This window comes from Scomber scombrus, chromosome 3 (assembly GCF_963691925.1).
Source record: "Scomber scombrus chromosome 3, fScoSco1.1, whole genome shotgun sequence".
NCBI lineage: Eukaryota > Metazoa > Chordata > Actinopteri > Scombriformes > Scombridae > Scomber > Scomber scombrus.
The window spans coordinates 26,810,082-26,829,511 of NC_084972.1; the positions used below are offsets into that span (position 1 = coordinate 26,810,082).

The 19,430-nt window shown below is 39.8% G+C and overlaps 1 protein-coding gene across 1 annotated transcript; it reads right to left on the reverse strand.

Moving 5' to 3' along the window:
• Positions 1-1,252: 1,252 nt before the first annotated feature.
• On the reverse strand, positions 1,253-18,251 carry si:ch211-286o17.1 (hematopoietic progenitor cell antigen CD34). Its single transcript, XM_062416249.1, has 8 exons — positions 18,153-18,251; positions 7,848-7,952; positions 6,968-7,224; positions 5,793-5,885; positions 3,783-3,903; positions 3,382-3,434; positions 2,484-2,633; positions 1,253-1,441 (listed from the first exon to the last, which is right to left on the reverse strand). Exons 1-8 carry the CDS (start codon positions 18,235-18,237, stop codon positions 1,253-1,255), a joined length of 1,053 nt encoding a protein of 350 aa, XP_062272233.1. The 5' UTR covers positions 18,238-18,251.
• Between the last annotated feature and the right edge of the window lie 1,179 nt (positions 18,252-19,430).

Sequence of the window (19,430 nt, forward strand, 5' to 3'; positions counted from 1 at the left end):
CACAGGTACTACTAACAGGAAAAGCAGGCTATTTACACATGCAGTACATTATGAAAGCAGTCAGTCATTCAAAAAAGAAGCTAAAAAATGTGTACCACTGATGTAAAAAAAAGTTTTATATCAACAAGAGGATAAAGGCGGTTTTGGGAATGCTGAACCTGCTGTATGTTGTGAAAGAATTTCATTACAGTGATTTTGTTGAGCAGCCTGGAAGCTTAAAAAACAATAACTCCCTGCCTGTTTTGTGTTCTTAATGTATTTAAAAATGCTTCTGCAGTTCACCATTCCCAAAAACAGCACTGACTGTAGGAATTCTGTGTTTGATTGTTTTTGGCGGATATTTGCACATTAGGAATAGCTTGGCAGCATTATTTCATTCCTCAGTAAAACCAAGGAAGATGCTTTCTAACTAACTCTTTTTTGAAGGTTGCTAATTCTATGTCAGCTGGTCTTTGGTTTCTATGAAGAATGATAATAATGATAACAAGCCATTTTATTTGCAAACATGGTAAAATCTCTGTATCACAGTGACAGTTGTTCATGGGGAAAAAAACAGCCAACTTTTGGTATAAAAATATTTTGGATCTCCAATCTCACACTTTATACAGTAACAGTCAAAAGTTTACACACGCTTTCCCGTTCACTTGAATAAGAAGGTGTGTCCAAACTTGTTATTAGTACTGTAGGTGCAGCAAACATTTTCTCAATCACATAACAGAAGAAAAATTAAAAAAAAATCAAGCAGTGAGCGTCAATCCATTTTACAAAAGTACAAAAACTGGTCTCCTTTCAACTGCCTGGCTTCATTGGTTTCATTGCACCACAATTGTAGATTGAACTAATAGAGCATTCTCTGCTTCTTCGTCGGGGATCAGCAGCACACATTTGACATTACTTTGGCTCTACAATGATTGTTACTACTAGACTGATGTTAGGACAGCTAACTAATCCCAGTCAGTCCCCTGCTGGTCGGTGTCGGTTCCAAACACAGCATGAATAGTCTCCTCTTGACACCAGCAAAGGCCAGTGATCCCAAAATTTTTCACATTACAGGCATTGTCATTATTGTCATCATAGTCATCAACGTTGTCGTCATCATTGTCCCGAGAGTTGCAGTTTGAGGTGGCTGTATGCGGTGGATTCATGGTGAATTTATTTCAGTGTGTGGATAGTCTCTGAGGCAGTGGAGGGGCTTGTGAGTTATGTGTCTCGGTGGGTGATGGGTGGAACTGGAGGTCGGGGGTGTCATGATTCACATCTCTGTGTCAGCCACCGGGTTCTGGGTGGCAGAGTGTCCATTAGTGGTGGGGGTGGGGTTGGTCCCGTTTTCTGGTGGAGACTCTCCATTAACAGTGGGCTTGTCAGCGGGTTCCTGGGGCAGGGGGGCCACAGACACCAGGGTGTTGGCCTGGTTCTCCTCATCCACCTGGAAAGACTCGGCCTGAAGGAAAGCACAGAAACACTCAGTCACTACTCATCTTGGATTAGGTATGGTTTAGGATAGAGATTTAACATCAACATGTTTCATTTTACTGGTCAAATATGACATGCAAACAAGCAATAAAATGTGTGATTGAAAATGTATTTGTTTTGTGGGCACAGGTCAAATATAAACAAATGCATTCTTTGTTAATGAGATTTATGGGTTTCAGCTGTGTGAGCTCAGATGGGTGTTGGTAATTGTTTTAGTGTTGAGAGGTTAACATTATGCAAGAAAGCATTTTTTTTCTTTAATTCTATATGAAACCATCTGAAATAACTTAGTTCAGGTTTAGCGAGATACTTTGTCAGCAAAACCTTTATGGATAATATATGAAGCATGTGACAGGAGATTATTTAATAAATAAGGCACTGAACAAAGGCAATTCAACAAGCTGTTCCACCCAAACCATCACATGGGTGTGCCCCCATATGTTAACCTTTTAAAAAATGATGTCATAAGCTTTCGAGAAAAAGAAACTAAAACCATGTGTAGCCCCCTAGCAAAGGGATGAGGTAAAAAGAACTCATTGCTGCTTTGAGTTAAGGACTTAAGGGACATGTGAGTCAAGCATGTCCATCCCTTAAAGTGAGGAATTGACCAGAGTATATCCATATGTTTGACCTGAAATCCATATGTACTTTATAAAAATAAACAGTCACTGTGTACAATTTCCTTAGTGAATTGGATCCTGTGGGGCCCTTAGGTTCGGTCAGGAAAGGTGCCTGTTTTAATGTCAGCCCATGTTGTACTGAATAACAAACACTGAAAGGCCATTATAGGGAAGAAAGAGATGTTGGTTTAGGACATGGTGTCTGTCAGTACACTTTTTACACCTCATGAATTTGTTTAAATTGAACGTAAACAAGAAGATGATGTGTGGTGGAAAAAAAGCTTTCCTGATTGAATGTTGTGTTCCGTAGTTATTGGTATAATAGCAACTACAGAATTTTGGGTCATGTGGTATTGGATAACACTGACACACCTCCTCTAATCCACTTACCAGTCTGACTCCTTTGGAGTTCTTGCGGTGGGTCTTGAGGTAGTACCCTGCTACCAGCAGCGCAGCCAGCAATAGACCTGTCAGCAGCAGGGCAACCAGCACCAACTTAGAGTTCTTCCCCCAACGTGGGACAGCCTCCTCAACATCAGTCTGTTAACAAGAATGAGAAGAACCAGAAAAACATGAGTCAAGACAAAATTACTGTGCATCTAGCAAACCAAACAATAAATCAAACACTTTGGACAGACTGAAACCGACACACACAAAAACATGAGATGCGGTGCAGTTGTTAAAATGTATATTGTGAATCATTGTTTTACTGGCAAGGAGATTCGTCACACAGTTACGGTTGTCTTGACTATCATGACTCAGCCTCACCCAAAGCCTCGTAGAGGCTTTGTACTTTGTACTACAAAGAAATTGTAGTACATCCTTTGGTTACACACAATTTCAAAACAAAAATATGCCAGTTAGTAGACTTGAGATAGTATGATGAGGAGTGACTGTTTCACTAAATCACTATTGGTAATATGGTCATTCAGTATGTGGCGTAGAGACAGAAGGGCGTGGCAGGCACACCCATAACCCCAAATTGTCTCCGAGGTGCAAGAAAAATGTTTGGCAGCTGTGGGATTTTTGTTTGTCACAACAACTGTCATACTGGCAGCTTGAAGCCTTTTGGAAAATCTTGCACAAGGAGTGTTTTTCCCATCTTGTTTGATTGTGAGTCAATCGGGAATTTTACAGTAGCTGGGTGGGAGAGGGGGGACTTTATAGGCCCTTCATGGTGCATGATATGATTTACCGTGTTGGCTGCCCATAGAAAACTGTTCCCAACTGAACATATTTTTGACAATAATATATAATTTTCTACAGTACAGGTTCAGTGATACTTTACCTTGTCTTTGATGTTGTCATTGTTGAACTTGTTGGCCATGCCTGCAACATCACCTGCAAATACAAAAACAAAAAGTTGGTTTGTGTTTTTCTTACTGCAGAAGGGGTTTTACTCATAGATGAGTAAAGATATAAATCCTACTTAACTCAAGCTACTTAACATAAAAAAACACAATAGAGTTAGTTGTAATCTACTCTCAGTAAATTAAATGGGAGATTTTAAAATGGAGCAATGAAGCTACTATTAATGAAGAAGTGGTTAATGCCTCTTACAAAAGCAGCCTCATAATGGCTGCTGATCAGATGATAAAGCACAGTATAATCTGAAGATGTGTACAAGTGTAACAATGTGCTTTGTAAGTCTTTTCTCATTGTATGAATTACAACAAGAATGTTACTGACTTTCAACATACGGCCCAGATACAAGGATTTGGTTTGTGTTGTCTTCCTGGTAGATTTGTAGTTTACAGTCTTCACCACACAGCTCCTGCAGAACACTTATAATCTTCGCTTTTGTGTCTTCCTGCAAGGAGATCAAAATAAAAGATACTTATTATTGAAGTTTTTTCCTCTTAAAAACATGGGAACGGTTTAATTGATCAAATTATAGATTAAACATTTCACAATATTACATTCATCACTAATCTCAAATCTTTTTGTGCTCTGTAAAAATCACAACACCCAACCTTGATTCTTCCACTCCTCCTCTAATCCCTTTACCCTCCTGTTCCTTCATCTTGCTTTGTCTTTAATCCAATAAGGGCTATCACAACCTGGTGCAGCTCTTTTTCCCTCTGTTGTAATCTGATCCAAACAACATCAGAATTCGCCACACTGCAGAAGCCCTCGATCCCAGTTTACGAGTGGACAGCTGGCTCTTCCACAAAATCACATAGCTATGGGCAGGACACGGTGACCTCTCTCCAGAAGCGATCTTTGGGTTTTTGTTTACATGACATTTGGTCTCATATATACAGTAGCAGTAAAAAGTAATGAGAAAGTGTGTCCATGCATTTAACTGCTAATGTATATACATATATTATATATACATAAATGAGTTGCAGACTGTATATGGAGAGACTAGATAAGCCCCTCCATTACTCGACCGGATGTGAGATAGTCCCAAGACTTTCGTTATTTACAGCTCTATCATCCTTTCATACAGTATCTCAGATCAGGAATCCCAAATGTCATTACTCAACTAATCCTTAAAGTTAGACTCCTTAAACAACACAGGTGTCCTCCCCAGTGTGCTTAAGACAGATTTAAATGTTTTAAAGCATACAAGATGATAGGTTGTACCAAATTAGATTCAGTTTAAGCCTGGATTTAGGGCAACATGTAGATCTTAGTTTAAGTCTTCTGTAAACCTTCACATCAATTTCATCGCCCAAAGTTTTGATAAATTTAAGAGTGACATTTGTAGTGGTTAAATTTGTAAATATGGGTACATTTTGTGGTTAGATGGTGTTCTCTAGGGAAGAAATGGGCGGAAGATGATGCAGCCACATGTTAAGGTAATTCTTTAGTTCACTGTTGATGTCTCAGTCTTATTACACAGCATGTATATTTTACAACATACTGCTGTTTATGCAATGTTCGAATGATAAATTGATGCATTTACTGCTCAGGCAACATGATAGCTAATGTTTAGGTGAAATCTCAACTCGTGGGTTAAGACCACCACATAGAAGCAGTAATTCCTGTAAACATCAAAGCAGAAAAGCTTGTGTTTCTCCACACAAGCAAACCCACAAACACCCACACTACTGCCCTAGGCTCCTATACATTACACATTATACTGCAGGAGTGAGGCCACCCATTGCGCTCCACTGCTCTCTGCCCTCACAGCTCAATCCATGCCCTGGTTCACATGCAACAGAAATCTCTTGGACTTTCCTCCAAACCTAAGAAGTAGATGTTAAGAAGGATGGGCTCAGTCTGCCTCTGGCTTCACTGATTTATGGGCATCAGCGATGTAACGATGTCTGCCTCTTAAATAAGGAAGAATTTCCTGCTGAGCTTATGTTAAGCAAGCTGATGGCCAGCTGGGAATAACATCAAATCCACACTAGAGACTACTTTCCTGTGTGTGTGTGTGTGTGTGTGTGTGTGTGTGTGTGTGTGTGTGTGTGTGTGTGTGTGTGTGTGTGTGTGTGTGTGTGTGTGTGTGTGTGTGTGTGTGTGTGTGTGTGTGTGTGTGTACAAAAAAAAGGGCAGGTGTGTGTATGAATATTTTGCACTCCTGTGGGATTGTGTGTCCCCTGATGGATTCTTCCCCAGCCTCTTTGCTGTATCATCAATACCACTGAAATTGTGTTTCTGCTGTTGTACCTCACAAACAATTGTTCTTCTATATCACACATAAGCAGATGCATAAGGAAGACAGAATGGGGTGTTTTCTGAACTTACACAGGTGGAGGAGGCCTTGAGTTTCAGATTGACAGCGTTTTTATCCTGGACCACCGCTTTGCTAACACAGACGACATCATCCTGTGGCACCGGCTGCAGAGGGAAACAAAACTGAGTTATCCTGTGGTCTCTGTTTTTTTACTGTTCATGATTTCTGTATGTCATCAAAAATTACAGAAGCATGATATTTGTGAGTATGGGATTTGGGAAACATTTTTGAACATTGAATTTTTTGGTTTTATTCTGTTTAAACAATGTGCAACCGCTGCACAGCATCCATACTTTATATAACAATTGATTTTGACCATAACAGAACATTTTTTTTATTCAATTTTGCCGCAAGCATCACACTTATTAACAAGAGTAAAATATATGTAGGGCATCGAGACATAGCTCTCAGTTGGTGTGAAAATACATCCTTATTTTCTTTCTGCCACTCTTCCTTCTCCACTTTGAGAAGAATCGTTTACAAAGAGTGTCTTGTTTCAGTGTCATTACAGACATTTGAAGTTATATTGCACAAAAATGTATCTCAACATGCCAAAGTAACACAAGTAATGAGTGATACTATGGCTGTAATTAACAATTTTTTTCATGATTGATTAATCTAGTGATCATTTTCTTAATTACTCAATTATCTAGTATTATTTTTTCTTAATCAATTAGTTGTTTGATCTGTAAATTAGTTGTTGTTGCCGGAATATGATCAAAAATGTCTATTACTGATTCCCAAACCCCATGATGAAATCCTCCACCCTCTTGTTTTGTCCCAGCCATTAGTCCACACCCAAAGATATTCAGTTTATTATCAAAGAAGGCTGCAGGCTTTGGTTTGGTAAATAAACTGCAAAATTCACGATTCACTTCTGAGAAGCTGGAATTGTAGAATTTGGACATTTTCTCTTAAAAAAAAAAAAAAAAGACGACTCAAAATGATGGTTTGATTATCAAAATAGTAAATTATTATGCATGTGGATATATTCATTCATTTTCTGTCGATTACGATGGCTGATCAATGCAGCTCTAAATGATACTGAGTAAATATAAACTATATGAACAACAAAATAAACAATTCTATAATATTACTAATATTTAGTTGTTATTCTGAACTCCAGGTTACCAGTCAAATTGCTATATGACTGACTGAGGTATCTGAAGGTACTCCTGTATCTTACCTTAGGTTTGTTGATTGCACCGTCGCCTCTAGAGGGCTGGGGTGGATGGGTCTCTGCTTCCATGATTTTGGGTGTGTCAGTATGTGCATCAGGTGTGAACTCTGTTGCCTTGTCAGCTGTCTCTTGTGTAGTTGCGAGGCTGCCCTCCGCCTCTCCTGCATCTCCTGCATCTTCTGTAGTTGGTGCTGCTGTAGCCTGCTCGGTAATTTCTAGAGGTCCCATAGTAGGGAAAACTATGACTTGTGGATCATCTGACTCTGCAAAAGCAGTTCAATTTAAATGGTTAATTGTCTGCTCAGGTGAATGGTCTGAGATTACAGTATAGATAATTCTGGAAAGTTAAGTTGGCATTTAAGGTACAGTGATCTGATGACATCATAGTTATAGGCTGCTTTTAATGTTTTTGAATGTTATTCTCAACCATGTTAATGGGAATATATGAGGCCTGTGCAGTACAGTAGTACCACTTGTCAAGGAATGATTTATTGTCCTCTGTTTAATTAAATGACTTTTTCTCTGGCCTGTTTTTGTTTCTTCCTCTACAGTGTAATTTGACCTCTCAAATGTTGATCTATAAATCTGTTTCAAAGCAGACATTTTTTTAATTGGAAATGAAATACCAGCCATGATTAATTTTATAGTTTTATTTACAAATAAATTTGTTCCACTTAGATGTATCAAAATGTCTGCTGTGAAAAAAGTGTTTTATATATTATGATGTGGTTAAAACATGTACATGTGGTTGGGCTTGGCTGTATTTCGAGATGAATGATCTGAGGCTTGTAGTACATACACTTTGATAATGAAGTCAATTATTTCACTGCAGGTACATTTTTGATGCAAGCAAGCACACACACATGCAGAGTGACTGTCCTCTTACCAGGAGCTGTAGTTGTCATGGGAATCATGTCTCCTCGTATGTATCCCTCTGCTTCCAGAACTGGCGCATCCTCCTCGACAACTTCCTCCTCCTGTGCCATGACTCCTGCTGTAAAATCAACAAGGCTTAATGTCATTTTGTTTGAAAAACACACTAAATATGAAATAAATGTTTTCATTGAAATAGAGCAATGACATATAATTAAATCAATAAGAAATCCAACCACACACTGGCATACTTACAATGACTATATTGTATTGCTCAAATGACCCTCCCATCTAAAACCCACAAATATACTGCAACACTTACTGATAGGCTGTGGTTGTCTTGAAAACACTTTCATTTGTTGATGTGCTTTGCAGTAAAACTTTATGACAACTGTCACACCATGACCGTAAATCAATGAGTCTCAACACTGAGGAACTGTCTGTAATTAATAACCTGCTGGTAGACCAGTTCCTCTGCACAGCCTACACAAATAAACCGTGCCTCAGTACGAGGCCTGGACTGGTCCTGCCAGCCAAAAGCTCTCACCTCCTGTTCACTCCCAGTGTGACCAGTGCTATGAGCTTCTCAGGGAACTCTGTCAGCTCATGGCAAACATGCTGTTAGCTAAGCTATGGCCTTGTGCCAAATAGTTTAAAATTATAACATATGGGCTGTGTATCAAAAGGGTCAAGTTCACACCAGGTAGAATGATATGAACTGTCAATCACAACAGTAGTTCTGTTTAGTTTTTAAATGCTACTCCATTAACCCTACTGGCATTACAAACATGTTAAATGGACATGTATTTATTTATTTATTTATACTGTACATGGCCTTTACTGATAGTTCAGTTTATGCTTTTAAAGCCTCATGGGGCAGCTGTGATCTTTACTGGCTCCAAATGGTGGCAAGCCATTCAGTACATTTATGAACATTTTCAAATTCAGTGTCCAGACATCTTGTCTAGTAATGCAATGTTTGTAACTTGCACATAGCAAGCTCGCATTTACTAAAACGGACTATCTGTGATCACATTATCACAGTGAAGCAAAACATTCAACAAAAGAGAATGCTCTGTCTGGATTGAACAATTGCATTTGCTTTCCATTTTGTATTATCTTGTCGTATTTTTAATTGATCTCTCGCAGAGAGGTACCCACACTGAGCACTAGATGTGGGGAAAGGGATCAGAAATGGATGTTGTCTGCGTGGAAAGCCACTGTAATAGGAAAGGTCTTTTTTTTTTTTTTTTTTTTTTTTTTTAAATCTTGTCTGGTACGTGTTTTCAGTGCAGCCCCTCTGAAGAATCATGTGGTATTGTCCTACAGCAACTCATTATAGTTCTGCAGGCATTATTTAATAAAGTTGTGAGGTAGTAACTCATAGCTCAGTTTGCAGTTTTCATCAGAGTGCTATCTTTAAAACCAGTTATCCTAATGCACAAAGTCATGCAGTGTAGAAGAGCTCTTAGGTGTGCTCACAGAGGGATTGCTCTGTGTCCGTTATGGCGTCTGCAGTGATGGACGATGAGGTAATAGATCTCACTGCGGTAGATAACCGATGCTCACAGATTCATGGACCACATCATGAAGTCATTCACTTTGAAATACAATCTTTCTCGCACACACATTTTTAAAAGTGCCCATGGTTACAGTGACTCACTTCAGGTTAAGCTTGAATGGGGTTATACAAAATAAATGTATTGATATATCAGTATGAGTAAGGATTTTCCATCTACCCTGTTAAACAATTTAAAGCCCTGATTAAATGTGCTGCTAAAGGTGCCAGGTAATGATGCTGTGGAAAACATCACATTTTCCAGATTGTGAATTATGTAATATGTCAATATACTGTTTTCCATTTTCCGCGAGTTGACTATGACTTTGGGGAAAGAGCGGTTAATAAATTACAACACTAAATCAGTCTTGATATGATATTCCTAGTCTGGTACCTGAAAAGCATTTCAACTACAAAGTTTGATTCTCTGTTAATTTTTTAAATAAACATTGTGCTAAACAGTCTGAGGTCTTTATTGTTGTGATTTGCTCTGGTCAAATTGCCAAAGGATCCAGAAATCAAACCAGAATACTAAGCATGCATTCCTTCTACCCAGATCAGCCTTACTCGAACAACACCAGCATTACCTCACTTTTAAAGCATTCCCATAATGCCTCAACGCTGCAGATCTCATTACTTCTCGTTCTCTCGCCATGTTGTTCCTCACGTGGCTGCTGAACTAAATTTTACTCGTGCCTTTGTTCACATACACCTTTTAATTGAAAAGCTGGCTTTGTTTTTTTAGTTTGCACATATGCAACAGTAATAACATTAACTTTTACAATATCTGTAATCAGTAAGTAAGCATTTTGTGTTTTTGCAGACCTGTTTGACATTTGTATTTAGAAATAGATGTGATGTGGCTGGTAACTATAACTGTTAATTATGTTTTTTTCTGGTGGTTCTAATCATTTAGTTAGGATAATAGTTTCCCTTTACCCTTTTGTTGTTCGCTGCTCTGACCTGCCAAGGGACTACAGATGTGAATTCACTTGAAGCTATAATCTGGTACGGTGCATCAAATGGTGACATTTATGGTTTGAGCTGTACACTGTCCCTTTAGAATAAAATAAATGATTAATAAATTATTATTTGTGTCTTGATTAAATCCTGTATGCTACTTAAACTATCAACCATTTTGAGATTATTTGCCTCAGTTGAGATGCGCTGTGATAATCTCTAAAATGATTAATCACTGGTGTAATATTTTTAATTCTACACTACACAAAAGCCTGGTTTAAAGTTTATTTCAATCATTTTTGGCTTTATTTATCGCCTCCTTCTTTCTCTTTTCCCCCTCTTTTCCCCCTCTACACATTGCCTCCTCATGGATTACTTACAGTCTTTTGGTCACTACTTGAAGTTTTCACACATGAGGTACATTATATATTCACACAGTGGTGGCACTGTGACACATGTCCACTGACTTCCTTTGATAAATCATTGTGACAGACAGTGCCCACAGTACAGAGTAAACACTGTGTGTTGCGTGCTAGCAGGTGGGGCAGTAATCTCCAAGGAGGTCTCCTGGCATGCTGAGTGTTAGCAACTGTCCATTGCAGCTGTCCATTATACAGTATCTAAATAGGGTAAAGTTCCACAAGTTCAAATAATTGAAAAAACATTAGGGTCACTGATGTGGCTGTTTAGCAGTTTCTGTATCTGTATTATACTTAGAACAAAAGCGTTTTAGTAGACATGCTCAAATTTAATCAGGGAGCCAGAATTTTGCTGATTTTAATGACTCGTCTCACTAATCTTGGTGCATTTAATTAACTATAAGGAGCAACCTGAGTGTGGGAAAGGCGACAGGTCAAGGACTGTCTAACCTTGTGAGTCTGTCTTTTATACCCCTGGTCTGTAACTTGTAGCCTTCAGCTGCAATGCTTACTCCGTCACTGGGTGGTCTGTCTGTTTATTTTAGTGGAAAAGGATGAGGTTCGAAATGGGTGAGATGGTCGGGCATAAATCAGGTTTTTCTCATACAAGTTTGACACACAGGAGTATCTGAGTGCATAAGCTGAAATGTGTTGTTTAAGCTCTGTGATGGCTTTCTGTCATGGTGTGAGTTGTAGCAGACTGTAAGGTAAAACTCTGTCAGTGGCGTTGCAATATAAAGACATCTAAAGATTGACACTGTGGCTGATGCGTATGCTTAGTTTTGGGACAGCGTCTGACGGGATATTGGGGAGATATTGTGATGAGTGACTGGAAATGAATTTGCACTTCCTTTTAAAGCAAACTGAACCACAATGGAAATGGCATTATTTTAAAACAAATTTCCTGTTCATACAGTAGATGAGTTTGAGGGATTGACGAGATTTTTAAAGACATACTGTAAAAATCAACTGCGTTTTACTGGACTTGTGCTAATGATGTCATGGCACCTCAAAAGCTCTTGTAAACGGGGCTGCCACATTTTTATAAAGCAAAACATGCTTGTTTAGCTTCAGCTGTAGACACAAGGCTCATTTTTTTTGCAATGGTGCCAACAGAGTCAATAAACCCTGTCCAGCTTTCTGACCAGCCATAACTCACATATTACACAGAAATATACTTTCCTAACAAAATAGAGACCAATTTGAATAAAGACTGCTTATAATTACCTCTTATGACCAACATTTACAGAAACAGCAAGATCTGAATGACTTTTATTGTTTTGTCCTGATTGTTGACCCCAAAGCTTCATATCTGGCCATTATTCATGTCAGGAAAACACTTTATTTTTCTAAAGGCTGGTTACACAATATCCATTTATTGTTGCCTCTTGGCTCATTTGTTTCATTTATCTTGCGTGGAGAACAGAGGAAGTGTGAGTAGCTTTCCTGTTTCTTTTTCACTTTGTATTGTAGCCATGACCTGCACCTCTGTGCTGTAATTGATACAGTGATGTGTCTGGTGTGTTTGCTGCAGCCCTGCTGCCTGCGTGAGGTCAGCACACTTCCTGACAACATGACCTCTGACCCCATCATCACTTCACTGCCCTATAGCCTCCATTCCCTAACTCAACAGGAGCCACGACTAAAGTTGATTATTCACTAATTTTTCTGATCCATTCCACTTATACTTAAATCAAATCAAGTTTACTCACAGAGCACATTCAACTTGAGTTGTCCAAGGTGTCGTACAAATTACAATACAACAGTAGATTACTACTGTACATTAAAGATGGAAGTTCACAACCCCTGAGCATTGTGCTGCTTCTGTTACACACAAATAACCACATTGAGCATATTCTTTAACTCCTTCTTTTTGTGTAGTGTTAGAAAGTGTCAATGATATCAGTCATTAGTTTGTGCAATGATAGCAGCACACAGCCTCGCTATCGTTGCACAAACATGACAAGCCTAACTACAGTGTTCTTAATCAGCCTTGACTCCATATGTTATTCAGCATAGGCCTTGACTTCATTGCTCTCTTGAAGATTTTCCCACCAGATTGCTCTGAGTGACGGCTGCGGTCTGGATATGCTCCACCCCACACCCCCCATCTCTTGGGACCCCAGATGGAGGAATGTGGCAGGCTTTGGAAGAAGACATGCCTGCTGTTCCACGCCTTCTTCTCTCTGAACCCTCCCTGTCTACTCACCCTCTTCCAGTCACGCACAGCTAATCCCAGGCATCTTCTGAGGTGAGGTGCAAACACCTCCCATACTATATAGTGTAGTGTAAAGCAACATGCCAAGAGCCATAACGTAACAGCTACTTTCTCTCCAATAGCCCCAGGGAGCTTTGCATGCCTGGTTATAGCATAGCTAACATGCAAACGTTCCTATGAAGGACCTCTGCATAGTTCTGCGTTCATGCTTCTTGGTCTCCTCATAATGATGAGTGACTTGAATAAGTTGTTCCTCTTGACATAAAGGTTTTCACGTTACTATAGTTAAGTTCTTGTGGTTTTGTGCAACTTTGCATACAATCCTAAGTGCAGCAAATTGACTTGTACATCTTCTTTTATTTTGCATCTCTTTGACTGTGCACCCTCTATTGTGTGTTGTTATATGTAAAACATAAACCAGCTGTTGGATGTTTAAAATGGGTAGATGTTCCTTTTGGTTTTGGCCTCCCAACCCGGCTTCCAGAGTAGCTACATTGTCTTGAGGGACAAACTCCAAAAATATGGCCTTATACCCCTGAGGCCCTTTCCTCTCCCTTGTTCTGTTGAGGAAAACCTTGTGCTGTGTAAGGGGGCACAGTGAGGTGATAATGGTCTGCACACGTCAGTGGACCACCGTGTCAAAAGGATTGAGGTTCTGCTAACAGCCTCCCTGCCACATGCAGCATGTGATGCTTAACGAATGACACAGACTTTCCGTAGGTAAACAAGACAATAATTTATCTTGGAATGCCACAAATGAAGTTTGCAGATTTGGCAAGTGGCAAAACCAATTTTTCAGCTGGATTTAAGGCTGAATGCAGATGTTCTAGCTATCCTGACTGCGTGTGAGAATCTTTTAGTCAAGACCTGCCATGTACAGTGTGGATTTAGCTTGTGCTAGGGGCTGCTTGGATGGCCAGCATGACTCCCTTAAGGCCCCTTCTCAGGGACTTGCATCTTGGTTGATCACCAATGGGTCAGCCACCACCAGGATAAACCAATTATAAAATCTGAATATTTTTAAGAGCAGTATTCAAGTAGAATTTTGAAAAGGTAATTTAAATGTAGGTTTCCTGTAACTGTAAACATGTTTTTATGCCTTTTTATATAGTGAAACATGATGCAAGAAATTATTTCAGTATGTGTACAACAGTGCTTCATTGTGCTGCCATTAAGTGGAAATTTCCCTCATCTGCCATCTCTGGCCCCATCCCCAATTTCATAGTACTTCTGTAGAGGTTCTCTGACATCACTGTGACATCAGTTGAATATAAATTTAATCAGAGCACTCCTCCTCCACCCCAACCCTCCCTCACTTACCCCAATGTGGATTTTCAAAGGTGGAGACCAAGGGTAGTCATTCTTAAATACCCTTTCATTCTAAGTTCATCAGTATTATCTACTCTTGTTGATTATGCAATGAGTTTAGATTTTATATAATATGTTAACATACTAAATGAGTGAAGCAAGAAAGTGAAAGACAAAAATGCATAGTTGGATCAAATGAAGCTCCAGAGGTTAAAATCTGCAGTGAAATTATAACATTTGTGTTGGAATGCCTATTGTAACATTATTTTTTCCTCAATGATGCTCAGGCCTGTAAAAACATCCTTTTGGCTTTTCTTTAGAGTACCCTGTAATAATTAACACATAATTCATTCAGAATGTTGTTTTCTTATCAAGGAGTGTTTTCATCATTTCATATCCTGCTACTCGGAGAGAAAATGAATTTGAGAGTTTTAGAGCGTGCCGAGGAATGTGACATTGGAGCCCCGTCCCTTAGGGTTAAACATGCTCTGCAACTCTATCCTCTCTGAAACAACAGACTGCTGACCCCACTATCTTGACCCCCACCGCTGCGCCCCCACCGCTGTTGTTCCTGTCACAGCGATTAATAGCAGAACCCAGCCCATTCTCCTCTCTTGGCAGAAACACAACTGGATCTCATGGTTTCAATCAGGCCGGTGGAAGCTGCACTTACTTCACCCAATGCTGCCCGGCTGCAGCATTCACCCAACCCGACCCTGAGGCCACTGCAGCGCCTTATCAAAAGCATGATACCCGCTTCTGGGGACCACAATCAGGAAACATGACATCTGCTTTCAATTGGGAGCATTATATGACCCCTCCTCCCCCAACACACAGACGACCCTCGCAATTGACCACCACAGTTTCATTGCTGTGTGCATTACCTTGAGTGAGCCTGTCTGGTTTGAGTGTATGCAGGTAGACTGCTAGGGGATCCTGTTGCAGAGTGAGTCAGATCTGGGCGTCAATAGCTCAGAGGCTCAACATTGATTTTGTGCAGAAAGAATTGGAGACATACTATATCGTACAAAAATCGGAGTAATTACTTGCACACGCATCGAGGGGTGGTATTGAAAAAAAGCTATAATAGGCCATTAAGACACCGGAGTAAAGTGCACTTGGTCGATGTTCAAAGATTTGTTCTCTGCCTTTTAAACATCAGTTGCTTTTTTTTTTTTTTAACTGTACATGTTGCCATCTGATACTCAAACACTGGCCTCTCCTTCCCCTCAGTGAATCTAATTAATCAGGACAAAAAACTGGCACATTCTGGTTGTTCAATAAATGGCAACTCTTAGGTAAATAGTAAATAGAGTCTACAAGTACAGAGGCTGGAAAACATTCAAAGACAATGTTGTTAAGAGTTGTGTGTAATAGCAGCCTTTCTCTTATAAGGAGAAGATTAAAAAAAACATTATCCCAAGGATGTGTGTGTGCCCAAATGTCTACACACCACCACCGGCTCACTTGACACTGAGATTTGACTGGCTCTCTCTACTTTCTTCATGAGGGGAATGAGCTCTGTTGTTATAATTGTCTCAGTGATTCTTTAGTGCATCTGTTACTTCAATGGGTACTACACAAACAATGATTTACATAATTACATGCTCTGGGGTTGGCAGCAAGGCTGGGCAGGGTTTGTTGCTCAACTAGAGAGCCTCCTAAAACCACTTCACAGCGCAAACAGAGCTTAAACTGTATTACGAAAATTGTTTATAAGTACAGATTTAAAACTGAAAGCATCCAAGCAAGAAGCGTTCCAGTTCTGTCACTGACAACAAAGTAAAACTAAGCTCCTTTCATTCCCTGTGCATTGCTTTGTCTCACGCCTCTCACCGCCTTTCCAAAAGAAATCTGCTAAACATTTTCTAAAGGGGTTTTCCCCCCGGTGTTTCTGATCATCTCCTGTTTAGCCTCTGCTTCCACGACCCCCCTCCACGTTGTCTGGGTAACCGTTACACTCACTACCCTCTGTGAATCCGCTCTGACCTCATCAAACTAAAGTTGTACAGTAAGCCCATCTTTACTCCACTTACGTAACACTGCCGTGCCCCCATCTCCCAATTTGACATGACAATTCAGCAAGAGGGATTGTCGTCTGCTCGAGAGACAAATATTTTATCCTGTCGTTGAAATATAGTTGAACTTATGTGGTCATCTTTTTCCTTTTCTCTCTTTTTCCCATCTGTATGATATCTGATATCTTCTCCATGGCGATTCATCTTTTTCGACAAAAATTTGGCTCAACTGCATGTCACATGTTCTGAGCTACTTGACGTTGTTGTGCAACTTGTGATTTTCAAATAGATAAACATTGGAGTGCACATCAAGAAATGTTTATTTCCCACAGAAAACTAATTGTTTTGCTGCCTCTGATTCATTATCTAAAGGTCAAGGCACTTTTATTTTTCAAAGGAGATGTAGTTGCCTTTCACTGCTGATGATCTCATTCCCATAAGCTACATATATCCCACGAATAAGACAGGAGGTTTGAATTAAGTAATCGAGTGTGTGATGCATGTCCAGCTACAACAAAAAAGCTCTCTGGATGATAGTAAAGCTGTTGGTAATTCTCGGCTCCATTTCTGACATCTTGGACTTCAATGTGTTTATTTTGATTTGACGTTGGCTTATCCATCTAAAACATTTTATAGATATGTTTATGAGTTAAAACTGGAATCAGATATAATTGCATGTCCACTTTGAGCTACATCTTAATGCTGAAGAAGATACTTGCACATGTTTTTACTTTTGGAAAAAACACATCAGTGTTTGTTGCCTTATTTGGTCCTGGTTTTGAGTAGCTCTTGATTTCCTGTCACATCAGTTTTGGCTTAACTTTGGCTGGAACTAATGATTTGAAATGAACTTAGAGTGAATTGAAAGACTTACTAAGTTCAAAGAGTGATTAAATCCAAAAATCAGAGTGCATTGTGAAACAATTAGTAATGCTATCAAACAAATCCCTACAATTTGAATAAAGCACACCCTGTTGATTGATTAAGAATAAGCTAATGTGAGGCTGACGAGGACAGCTGCTTTCAGGCAATAAATGAATAAATGAGTGTGATTTGCAATTTGGTATTAACAGTTATTATATAATTTCTCAATGGAGGTCAGCCATGTGGGCTTTGTGTTGTTTTTACACTTAGTTTAACATCATCAGTCAGCCCTGATGCCTTTCTACAGCTTTACTACTACCACTACTACACACCCTCCTCCCACACATGCTTCATCTGGCTTCACATTACAACCAGCTAAATATAAATGCACACATTTCTCAAAGTCCTTGAAGATCAATATAAATCAGTTCAGTGAAATTTTAAGCATAGCTCCAGAGGATATTTCACAAATGGTTTCAAGTTAAATAGTAAAAAAGGAAATAAAATAAAAAATAAAATTAAGAGAAAATGCAGAAAACTCTATTTTGTCAGCATTTTGTAAATGAATGAGTTAAGAAAATAGATCTCAACTTTAAAAATTCACTCAATATTTGCCTATGTCTCAACATAATTTAAAACCCATCTCACTAAAATGATCCCTTTGTTTGCCAAGATACACCCCAAAGTAAAGTTTTTTTTTTCTGTCAGCATCTTGGTAAAAAAAACAACAAACTTTTAAAAAACATCTAAAGTTGCACATGGTTTACCTTTGTTTTTAGACTGAGATAGTATGTTAACTTCCAGAGAGCAGAAAGGTTGTAGGGTTAAAACCAAAATTCAACTCATAGACCATTCAAACAAACACTCCTCCACCCCAACCCCACCCCTCCTGGCTCTCCCGCTCTCCCTGTAGATGGTCATACAATCGCTGAGAAGTTGCACCTCTGTGCAATAAGCATATTTAAAAACGTACCATTTAAGAGTGAGCCGATGAGAAGTAATGCAAAAGCCAACGTTTTGCAGGGCCCGTTTGTTCTCCGTGCAGATGATGCTGCCATTCTTGTCCTGAGCGTTGCACACGTCTGACGGGTGTGAGTGAAAATGGAGGGAAAGAAAAGAGGAAAGGTAAAGCTGGTTCAGCCCAAGCAGTTTAGGGTTTCCTCTTACCCAGAGCAGTACAGGGTGGATAAAGCACCACTTGTGTTCTGTCAGTTTTTATATAGCCCCCCCCCTCCTCCCTTTACTGAGGCCCAGCCCTACACCCCGTCTTCCACTGGTTACTTTAACCCTTCCTCTGTACCCCCACCCCTCCAGAAAGAAGCAGGGCAGATGGAGGGAAGGAGGAGAATGAGGTCTTGTTGGGATGTTGTGTATTTCTAAAAAAAAACTAAAAAAAACTGCGCCACATTCTTCAAATACCTCTCAATGTTTACACTTATATATAGAGATTAAACATGCCATTTTAGTGCCTAAATCCACTTTACTGGGCTGTAGTGTGTGTGTGTGGTTTGTGTTATAGCAGTGCAGAAAATGTTTTGGTGATCATTACTGATTACTTCATCGTTTGCTCTCACTGGGTTAGGGTGAACCCTGTCTGGACGGGAGCAGTAATTCACCACACAATGGAAGGTGATTGCTGACAATAGGCTGTGACACTCTGGTCCTTAATAGGCTTATGGAAATAGACCACGGAGCAGAATATCATGCTCGAAACAAAGGTGCGATCCAGTGTCATGCTAATGATATTAATCCATTTCAGTGGCCTGAAGCTGCCACCACTCACCAAGGCCATCAATCAACAACAGAAGTGAAGACACCACAGGATCCGCTTAAACCTTTTACACTTCTACGGAGCCCTGTTAGTAGACCCCCCACCCCCCCTCACACACACTCCCACAACTTGAGGATCTTTACTTTTGTTAGCTCTTTTGCTAGCAGTTCTCATGCTCTCTCACACATCTGGAACCACTGGCGAAGGTATGCTAAATTACTTGTAAAAAAAAAAACAACAACTCCACCTTCTTCTCAACAACAACACAGTCAAGCAGTCAAGAGATGTAAACTGGACCACAGTTAAAACTTAAAGCTTGAGAAACAGTTGTGTAATTTGATACCAGTGCCATTGCCTATCATCCCCCTGTCCCTGTTTTGGCCCCATCAACCACCCCCCCAGCACCCCATTTCCTCCCCTACCCCCCTCTTCCTCACGAGACCTCTATCAAACATTGAGCTCAAACAGCGGGGTGTTGAG

Excerpts from the sequence above, each read along its gene's own strand:
- si:ch211-286o17.1 (XM_062416249.1), bottom strand. The coding sequence starts at position 18,237 with ATGGCAGCATCATCTGCACGGAGAACAAACGGGCCCTGCAAAACGTTG. Across the intron at positions 7,953-18,152 it reads CATCGGCTCACTCTTAAATG|GAGTCATGGCACAGGAGGAG; the intron begins GTACGTTTTTAA and ends ATTTTACAGCAG. Across the intron at positions 2,634-3,381 it reads ATGACAACATCAAAGACAAG|ACTGATGTTGAGGAGGCTGT; the intron begins GTAAAGTATCAC and ends TCTTGTTAACAG.